Source organism: Peromyscus californicus, unplaced genomic scaffold (assembly GCF_007827085.1).
Source record: "Peromyscus californicus insignis strain IS unplaced genomic scaffold, ASM782708v3 Scaffold_6__1_contigs__length_162567912, whole genome shotgun sequence".
NCBI lineage: Eukaryota > Metazoa > Chordata > Mammalia > Rodentia > Cricetidae > Peromyscus > Peromyscus californicus.
The window spans coordinates 161,607,810-161,618,750 of NW_026294584.1; the positions used below are offsets into that span (position 1 = coordinate 161,607,810).

The 10,941-nt window shown below is 36.8% G+C and overlaps 1 protein-coding gene across 4 annotated transcripts in view; it reads right to left on the reverse strand.

Moving 5' to 3' along the window:
• Dennd5b (DENN domain containing 5B) overlaps positions 1-10,941 on the reverse strand; it is a 148,386-nt gene that overhangs the window by 111,286 nt on the left and 26,159 nt on the right. For 2 of the 4 annotated variants that reach the window (XM_052721942.1, XM_052721946.1), the window contains exons 2-3: positions 5,829-5,894; positions 1,423-1,532 (exon numbers count right to left, since the gene is read on the reverse strand). In XM_052721942.1, the coding sequence (XP_052577902.1) occupies positions 1,423-1,532; positions 5,829-5,894 (176 nt within the window). The remainder of the gene's footprint in view (positions 1-1,422; positions 1,533-5,828; positions 5,895-10,941) is intronic. The other 2 variants (XM_052721943.1, XM_052721945.1) reach the window with 2 other exon arrangements.

The following is a 10,941-nucleotide window of genomic DNA, read 5'->3' on the forward strand; positions in this document are numbered from 1 at the left end:
AGAACACTGAAAAAAAATATTACCTTCCTCCTTTCCAAGAACCTCAAAGGAGACATTTCTTTAGAGACTGTATTTATTATTACTGTTTGTATGCACATACATATGGTGTATGGGGGTTGGCTAGTGCATGTGTTTTGAAGTCAGAGGACAACTTTCAGGAGTTGGTTCCCTCCGTCTATGGGAGGGATTGAGCCCTGAACTCATGTCATCTGGTCTGCATGGCAAGTACTTTCACCCACTAAGCCATCTTACTGCCCAAGGAAACTTTTTCCCCCAAGACAGGGTTTCTCTGTGTAGTTTTGGTGCCTGTCCTGGAACTCACTCTGTACACCAGGCTGGCCTCGAACTCACAGATCTGCCTGCCTATGCCTCCCAAGTGCTGGGACTAAAGGCGTGCAACACCACCGCTGGCTCCAAGGACACTTTTAATCACAACTGGGTAACATATTACCTGGATTCAAATGCTTTATAAACAAATTCCTAGCAATGTTTAAATGATGCATTTAAGCTCCTTTACAGCCCAGAGCAGTGATCACAGCACTTGAGAGGCTGAGACATAAAGACTGCCAAAAGTGCAAGGCCAGTCTGGGCTAGAGTGAAACCCTGTCTATTAAAGAAAAGAAAATGTTGGTACGGTGCTCAGTGGGTAAAAACATACTTATGACCAAACCTGACCAACTGAGTTTGATCACCAGGACATACATGGTAGAAAGAGAAAACAGACTCTTCCAAGCTGTCCTCTGATCTCCACATGCATGCTGTGGCATAACTGAGCCCATATATATAAAATATAAATAAATAAAAGTTTTAAAGTTCCTTTCCATCTTCATGATGTCTGTGAAAAATAACAAAATACAAACCCATTATACATTATTCCTTGATATATGGAAATGTATTGTGCGCCGTTCCTAAAGCAAACAGAGTGGTTTATCACTGTTTACCAAGCATCTATGTATTAATACAAACCCAAACACAGCTTAATAGCAAGAAATAAAATGAACTTGAGGTTCTGTTGTATATTACTAACAAGTAATATTCTGTGATAACTGCTGTGAAAAATTTGAGACAGTGTCTTCTCTGAGACTCAGTTTCCCCATCTGAAAAAGAGAGACAATGTTATAGTTCTAGAGGTCTGTGGAGAGATGGCTTGGTGTCTAAGAGCACTTGACATTCTTCAAGAGGACCTGAATTGACCCTCTAACTCCAGCTCCAGGGGATCTGATGCTCTCTTCTGGCCTCTGTGGGCATCATACACATGTAGCATACAAAAAATAGACACATTTAAAAAATAAAATCTTAAAAATACTATTTCTCATAGAATTTAAAGTATTAATGGTATTAAATAATACAGACATTTATCATTTATATCCTAATAAAATAAAAGGAATACTAAAGAAATAGGAGAAAAAGAAAAATATATACCATGTTGACTGCATCTTGATCAAAAGGGTTCCATTCTATGTTCTGAGGATAGTGGGCCAGAACTTTGGATTTGAACGTTCTTCTCAAAGGACTCTGGTCAAAATTCTCACCTACAACAAATAATTAATAATCAATGAATAACTGGAACTTAAAAAGACATAATTATTTAAAAAATATTTACTATATATTATTACTATTATTATTATTAGAGACAGAGTTCCTCTTTGTAGCACTGACCTGGAACTTGCTCTATAGACTCTACAGGCTGGCCTCAAACTCAGAAATCTGCCTGCCTCTGCCTCCTGAGTGGTGGGATTAAAGGTATGCAGCCATGCCTGGCTAATATACACGTATATTTTAAACACATTTTCTGATTATATTTAACAACCTTATTTGAAAAATACTTGTCAACGGGAGAACAATCAGTGAAAAATCTGCACTCAGGCAGCAGACGCAGGTGGATCTCCGTAAATTCTATATAGTGAATCCCAGGCTAGCCAAGGTTATATGGTGAGACCTTGTCTAAAAAACCCAAGAAATAAATTAACAAATAAAAATATAAAAAAATAAAAGACAAAGAAACCTGTACTTAAAAACTTTAGAATATGAATTTTAAAATCTCATCTATATTTAACACTAAATATCAAAGTACACTAATAACATCGGTGCATGTAATTATTATATACATTTCAACATATGGTGATAAAAATTTATATGGAAACATTTCACTGAAGAAACATCTTGATTTAAAAAAAGGTTACTACACTGAAGTTTTATACATAAACCCAATGCTGCAGTGCAGAATAGGCAATTTTGTTTAAGTTGCCACAAAAGTGTCTGACAGGGTTTTTTTGTTTGTTAGGTTTTTGTTTGTTTGTTTGTTTGTTTCCATAAAGGCTTTCAAGTGACTGAATAAGTAAAATCAGAAACATCATTTCTGGGCTGCCTAGTGGGTAAAATACACTAAACACATTAACTTTTTAAAGAAAGAAGTAATTCTATTCCCAAGTCATCACCTGTCAAATTTCTAGAAAGGTAACTGTAGGAATATATATATATATGCTAGACAGAAGTGGCACACACCTTTAATCCCAGTATCTGGGAGACAGAGGCAGGTGAATCTCTGAGTTCAAGGCCAGCCTGGTCTCCAGAGTAAGTTCCAGGACTGCCAGGGCTACATAGAGAAACCCTGTCTTGAACCACTGCCCTCCCAAGAAAAAAAATCAGTGAGAGTAATCAGATTTGTTCTTCATTTCCTTGACCAAATTAATTTCATAAGACTGTTACCCCCAAATAGCTTAGTTTCATAAAATAGCTTGATTCAGATGGATCTTAAACATTCAATGTCAACAAGGTAGTACCAAAGGATTAGAAGACCTCAAAGGAATTTCACCGTTTCCTGTGTTTTCCTTTCTTTTATTTTCTTTGGTCTTTTTGAGACTATTATCAGTTCTGGCTGTCCTGGAACTCACTTGGATTAACTTGGCTCTGCCTCCTGAGTGCTGTGATTAAAGATCCTGGCGCTTCTATTTTTTAGTTCTAATTAAGTACAAATTACAGTTATAGAAAGATATAAATGTAATTTACCAGTATTTGCACAATTAAAAGAGTCACAAAGCAATCAGACTTAGAAGTGGCACTAACATCTTGCTAGACTTGACTCAGTTTCCACTTGGGGTAAAAAGACGAAACAGCCTTGAATTGTGTAAGTTAAAAAAAAAAAATCACATAAGGGAAATGTTACATACTACTATCTTGTTGAAAACTACAATATTAAATGTACAGGAACGTTTATGAATAAAGCATATAATTTATTTGCTGAAAACAAACTACAGCTTCTTTTTTTTTTTTTTTTTTTTTTTTTTTTTGGTTTTTCGAGACAGGGTTTCTCTGTGTAGCTTTGCGCCTTTCCTGGAACTCGCTTTGGAGACCAGGCTGGCCTCGAACTCACAGAGATCCGCCTGGCTCTGCCTCCCGAGTGCTGGGATTAAAGGCGTGCGCCACCACCGCCCGGCTTCAAACTACAGCTTCTAATTGAAGTCCTTAACAATGGTCATTTTTCTTTGGACTTTCCTGACTTATTTAGCCAAGTACCACGGCTCTGTATCTTTCTAGAATGTAATTCCATATTCTAGGAGTTGAGAGCTTCTCCTTCCAGGAGAGAAACTATTAAAGGCACCCCAAAACTAGGTGTGGTTTTCATGTCTATAATTCCAGCAATTGAGAGGCAGAGGCATGAAGATCACTGTGAGTTCTAGTCCAACTTGGACTATACAGTGAATTCCAGGCCAGCCTGGACTACAGAGTGAGTTCTTTCTCAATAAAAAAAAAACAAACAGACAAATAAGTAAATGCTTTCTTAAGGAAAATATCAATTTTTATACTTTGCTCCTAGGTTTCCTAAAGATCAAAAGTTGAGGAGATAAATGTTAACCTGTCCATGAGTCAATGTGACTGAGGAACACAGGATTCAGGATTCAAAATTGCTGACTTCTGGATAAATGATGTTCTTAAGCTGATACTAGATGCTTGTGTGAACACTAAGGTATTTTATATTTTCTTGGTTTAAAAAAGACTAGATTTCATTTCACTTTAGGTCTATAAATAAATAAATAGACAAGAAAAAGGTCCTCTGGTTCTAGAAATCTACACAACTCAGCTGAGCATGCTGTGCACACCTTTAGTCCCCCAGCACTCAGAAGGCAGAGGCAGGTGGATCTTTGTTAGTTCAAGGCCAGCCTGGTCTACAGAATGAGCTCCAGGACAGCCAGGGATAGAGACCTTGTCGCAAAAAAAAAAAAAAACAAACAAACAAACAAACAAAAAAAAAACAAAACCCTGTAACTGATTTAGCTATTGTCACAGCAAAAAGTCTATCATCAGACAATGCAACGCTATAGAAACCGTCTCTTTTGCCCACAAACTAAGACCCAGAAATGCCTATTTTTATCCACAATTATAAGTAAAATGTAAAATACAACAAGAAACAGAAACAGAACATAACCCAGGCTATAACTACTTGTAATACTACTTACCTTTTAATGAATTCCTGCCTGTGCATGGTTAAAATAGTAACATCTTCATTCAGATGTCAAGTTATAAATGGGACAGAAGATACAAATAAGAGAAGTCATAACAGTTTTTGGGTTTTTTTTTGTTTGTTTGTTTGTTTTGGTTTTTCAAGATACGGTTTCTCTGTGCAATAGCCCCAGCTCTCATAGAGCAGGATGACCTCAAACTCAGAGATCCACCTGCCTCTGCCTCCCAAGTGTTGGGATTAAAGGCGTGTGCCACCACACCTCGCCAACAGTGTTATTTTTAATATAATTGTTCTGTTGCCTGTGGAACCATCAACCTTCTCAAGGCACAACTAATTTATTCCATAAAGGGTTTCACAAAACCACATACAAAACACATAAACAGTAACACGTATCCTCTATGATGATGACTACCACCACCACCACCACCACCACCTCCACCACCACCTCCACCACCACCACCACCTTCGCTTGCACCATTATTAAGATCTCTACCACTACCTCGGTAACACCTCCACCACTCTTAAATCTATTACCACCACAGTCACTAGCACCACCAGCACCAGTTTCTCTTATATTGTTAAAAGGAGAAAAAAAAAAGAAGAAGAAGAGCAACCAGAAAGATCACAGCTGTATGTATAGCTGTCTTGGCAAATATTATTTTGAAAGAAATTAGGGAAAGAATCTGTTATCACTAGTAAAGATTCAGAAATGAGTAAATGTAGTTATTCTATTTTACTAACATCAGTGGGAGAAAAAAGAAAAAAAGAGTTCTAGAATTACCTTAGGGAGCTGGGAGAACAACCTACTCTTCTTATTTTGAATGCATATTTTTATGTGCTACTTAGAATTTATAAGCAGGAAAAATGATTGGGTTTGAGATTTTTAGATTCACATAAAATAGAAATTCTATATAAACCCCTTAAATTAAAATTCACCTTTTAAATATGGTCCTGAAACAAATAAGAACTGTAAATTTCTTCAAGTATTTATATACTTGTAAGGGCCCTATGTTAAACTGTTACCATTGTCAAAAGATAGCTATAATGTTAATATCTTTACTAAAACTATATACAGGCCTAATTTCAAATAATATTGCCAAGTAATCCACTAATTTAAGCTTTAATTAAGTGTCTCCTCCTAAGGAAATAGAAAATACATGCCAAGACAGCTTAGACTAGTAAATATATTTTTTCAAGGCTTGAAGCAAAGTGAGGTATTTATGAAAATTAAGATATAGTTGAGAGAACAAAATACAAATATCACCTATAATTTTGTCTAAGCAAATTTAAGTAACATTCACAATGGGACGTGGGGTGAATTAGAGTTATGATTTCTAGTACCCCATTCACTTTTAAACTATTTTACCTGAAGTCGTACCTGCAGTCTCTTGGCTCTTGCCATGACGATCTGCTTCTAGCCATTGGTACAAAACTACATAATGTAATAGAAACAAAAATCTTTATGAACAAAGCAAAAACAAACAAAAACCAAAAATGATACTGAAGAATGGAAAATGAGAATAAAAAAAATTAAACAAAAGCAATAAATTTGAGACATTCAGGTCAAACACACAGCTTAACATCAGTGACATGTAGCTTGCAAGCAAAGAACATAAGTAACTTTAACATAATAAATACTAGTTAGACATCTGTAACACTTATCTGTATAGGGGAAAAGCACATACATCTTAAGACTAATTTCAAGAGAAATATTAAGACAAAGGTAACAAAGTATGATGATAAAACTAAATGACTTGTAAGAATTATATCCTCACCAATTGGAACGGGTGTAGTCCAAAAAATAGTATTCCAAAATGCTAACAACGATGCTGAATGACAAGAACTCTCAATCACTGCCAGTGTGAAAGACAGTTTAACACTTCCTTATAAGATCAAACATGCTCTTGACATACAACTCCATAAATCTAGTCTCATGAGTAAAACATCATATTTCAAGAGGCTTCATATCTGGTAAGTACTCACCAAAACTATCAAAGAAACCTGAAACAACAAAGCCTGAGAAACTATCATAGCCAAGAGGAGCTTAAAGAAATGTGACAATTAAATGCAAAATAGAACAATGATCCTCTAAGAGAAAAAGAACATTAGGCAAAAACTAAGAAAATCCAAATAGGGTTTCCATCCCTCAACTCAACCTTGTATGTAGGAGTTAGAAGCCTGGGTCTTCAAGTGTGGCTTGAATGAAATCTCCAGAAACCAAAGACAGAGTTCTACTCCATTAATTGTCCATCTTACACTTTATGTCAGACCCAGACCTGAGTAAGAGGCACATACAAGAAGAGTATCTAAAATGGCATCTTGAGTTTTTAAGTATTATTCAAACATCATTTTTACTAGAATTATTAGCAAGTACATCTTTCATATGACTTTTAATTAAGCCTTTAAGTACTATATATTATCTTCCAAATCCAAAATGACTTAAAGATCACCTGAATAAAGTATTCAGTCAACCTTTCAATCCCATGAGATTCATTATTAGATACACTGTTAATAACCTTGCTGCATCATAATTGACTAGTACAGCCTACTTCTCTCTACCTCATTCTCCCTTCCCTTTCTCCTGCTCATGCTATGCCAATTTAACCTCATCTTGGTAAACAACATTTGATCTTCATGTGACATACTCTAGATTCAACAACTGTAGCTAGACCGCTAGACCATGTGCAAACCAATAATTACTCTTTATCCTGGCAAGGAGCCTTGCTCTACAATTGTTTGGGGACCAGTCAGCATTAAACCTGTGTCAGAAAAGTTGCTGAAAGCAGCCTTAGAGCAAGGCTCAGTAACAGGGCTGTTAGGGAAATAGATTAAGACAAAGCTGGCTAAAATCTATGTGAAGAGTTCTGTCATGACACTTCTGTGGAAATAACTTGGAAGGAGATTGTAGGAGAAAATAGATACACCAAATGTATTGTACTTCTTTCTGAATACAGGGGACATCTGAATACAGGATGTGTTACTAACTTCAGAAGGTAGCAAATGGGAAAGAAATATTAATAAATCTACATGCATAGCTACCAAGCTGTTGGAGAAAATTATTTTAAGGTGTGTTACTTTTGTTTATGTTGCATTTGTTTAACTCTGTGAAGCTGTGTAACTGTGCCCGTCTAAAACACCTGATGATCTAATAAAAAGCTTAATGGCCAATAGCAAGGCAGGAGAAAGGATAGGCAGGGCTGACAGGCCAAGAGACTATATAGAGGGAGAAATCTGGGAGGAGAGATCAGGTAGCCAGAGAAGGAGGAGGACTCCAGGGGCCAGCCACCCAGCTACACAGCAAGCCACAGAGTAAGAGTAAGAAAATGTAAGAGAATGGGAAAAGCCCAGAGGCAAAAGGTAGACAGGTAAGTTAAGGAAAGCTGGCTAGAAACAAGCCAAGCTAAGGCCAGGCATTCATAATTAAGAATAAGCCGCCATGTGTGATTTATGTGGGAGTTGGGTGGCAGGCCCGCCAAAGAGCAAAAACAAATAACACCACCAAGCTACTCTCTGAAGTTAAAAACACTGCATGGCCTTTCCTGGTCATCCTTCTAGTTCAAACAGTACGGCTTTTCTATAGGATGACCCTGAAGGACCAGAAACAGAAGACATATTTAATAAGATCCAGAGTAGATATAAACACCAGCAACTCTGTCTACAACATACGTTAAAGAACGCAAGCAAGGTATTACACCTAGGAGGCTGAGGCCGGTCTGGGATCCATGGCAAGACCCTATCTCAAAAAACAAACAAAAAAGACCCCAAACCCTCTGTTAAAGACAAAATTCCTCAAAATCAAATTATCAAATATTTGGTGAAGTGTTTTTTTTTTCCTTACTCACCTGCTGAGTTCAGCCTATACCTTCCAGTATATCACAATCACTTTATGAGATATTTTGAATGAGAATAAAATACTTAATCGTTCAACGCTATTACCTTAATATACGTCATTAGTAAATTCTAGGCCATCAATATTTCCTAAAATACAACCAGATGTAGGAACTCTCTGTTGAATTTTATATGTTTGCTTACATAATTTCCCATTAAACGACTGGAAAGTTAGTAACTGTGACAGATGTGCATGTACAAATTGAGGTTTGCTGGTTTTTTTTAAACAGCTTTGTTGAGATATAACTCATATCTTAATATTTACCCTTTTAAAATATACAATTTACTGACTTTAGTATTTTCTCTTTTTGAAGTTTTAATAATTTTTTTCTTTTATGTGCATTGGTGTTTTGTCTGCATGTATGTCTGTGTGAGAGTGTAAGATTCCCTGGAATTGGAGTTATAGACAGTTGTGAGCTGCCATGTAGGTGCTGGGAATTGAACTCAGGTCCTCTGGAAGAGCAGCCAGTGTTCTCAATCATTGAGCCATCTCTCCAGCCCTGATCTTTAGTACTTTTACTAAGTTACACCAACAACTTAATTTTGGAAACATTTTTATCACCCCTAAAAAGAAACATTGTGTCCATACAAATACCCCTATTTCCTAGATGATTTTCCTATCTGATTTTGGCCATTTTTAACTAGAATATGGAAAAATTAGTGTTTAAACAATATGTGGAAAGACTCAAAACATTTTTTGGGAGGGGCAATGAGTGAGATGGCTCAAAGTCTCTTGCTGCCAAACCTGAAGACGTGGATTCTACTCCCAGAAGAGAACAGACTTGCACAAGCTGTCCTCTGATTTCCACTTAAACATCATGGCTTGTAGCCCTTGTCACACACTAAATAAAGCCTAAGAATAAGGAAACAGCCAGTGGTGGTGGCGCAGGAGCACACCTTTGATCCCAGTACTTGGGAGGCAGAAATCTACTCACAGGTTCTGTGAGTTCGAGGACAGCCTGATCAACAGAGCTAGTTCCAGGACAACCAAGACTATACAGGGTAACTAAAAACAAAACAAAACAAAATTATGTTTTTCGAATAAACTTCTTTTCTGTCCAATCTTATTCACATACTGAATTGGGAACCTACTGTAGAAATAATTTATTTTTAAAAGATTTAGTATCCAATTTCATGCAAATATTATGTGCTGTGTGTTCGTGTAAGTTGTATGCACATGTATATATGTGGAGGTCAGATGGCACCTCATGTTTTTTTCCTCTATTGATCTCTATCTTTTTTTAGATTTGAATATTTTATCCAAGTTTTATTTTACATGATGTTGATTACAGCACTTGAAGAAGATATAATTCCACACAAAATGGAAACTCTAAAATGTACCTATTAAACTATTAAAAAATAAGAATGGTGAGAATATAACAGAAGTCCAGTTTATCTCTAGTGTTATCACCACGTGATTACAATCACAAAAACTCTGCCTAGCTCCTGGCTGGAGCTCCAGAAAGCTATTTCATACTCTGGTTCCCTGAAATAACAACAAACCTACAATACAACAAGAGGAGGAATTAAGTCCTGAATTACTGGCTTTATCACATCCCCAAAACACAACACAAAAGAAGTAGCTACCACACCCTGTAGGCTACTTTCGGTGTAAACAGGTAAAGGTAACTAGGGTGGGATCAAGGCATGAAAAGCTATTTTTTTTCAGATGGGTCTGTCTACATCATCAAGCCACAAGTTTTCAGCAGTTCAGAGGTAGGAAACCAAGACTCAATGCCCAAGAAGTCTGCTGACTCAATACAGATTTACAAAGTACCAAACCATTACCAATTTCCACCTGCAGCTACTCCTAGATTAAAAAAGAAAACTGGCACCTATATCAGGGCCAAGTTTCCCTCATTTATAATTGAAAGGGTCTTTTTTGAGTTTCTTCTGTTCCTCTGAAATGTTCACACCTTAAAGCTGAATCATTTTTAAATTTATTCATTTTATTTTGTGTGTGTGTTTGCCTGCATACATGTATATGTACCACATGCATGTGCATCCCATGGTGCCCACAGAAGTCAGAAGAGGGTATCTAATCCACCTCGAACTAGAGATAAAATGGTTGTGAACCACCAGGCAGGTGCTGGGAGTTTAATTCAGGTCTTTTGCAAGAGCAACAAATGTTCCTAACTGCTGAACTATCTCCCCAGCCCCAAAGTTGAGTCACCTTTAATCGAGAGGTCTAACATGATATTCAGAAATATCTCTTTGCTTGTTTGTTTGATACAAACTCTCATGTAGCACAGGCTGGCCTTAAAATTCCTATGTAGCTGGGGATGACCTTGAACTTCTGATCCTTCATCCACCACCTCCCAAATGCTGAGATTAGAGGGGTACATCATAACATCTGGAATGATATTTAGCAATTCTTACATCCCACACATACAATATTAAAAAATATATTAACTTCTGGAGTATCTCTATTTCTTCCTTGTACTTGTGGATCAGCTATAAGCTCTCAGCTGCTGTTCCAGTGTCATGCCTTCCTATCTGATGCCAAGCTCCCTGCCATAATGGTCATGGACCACAAGCCCATTAAATGTTTTCTTTTATAAGTTGCTTTCTTAGGTATTTTATCAGAGCAA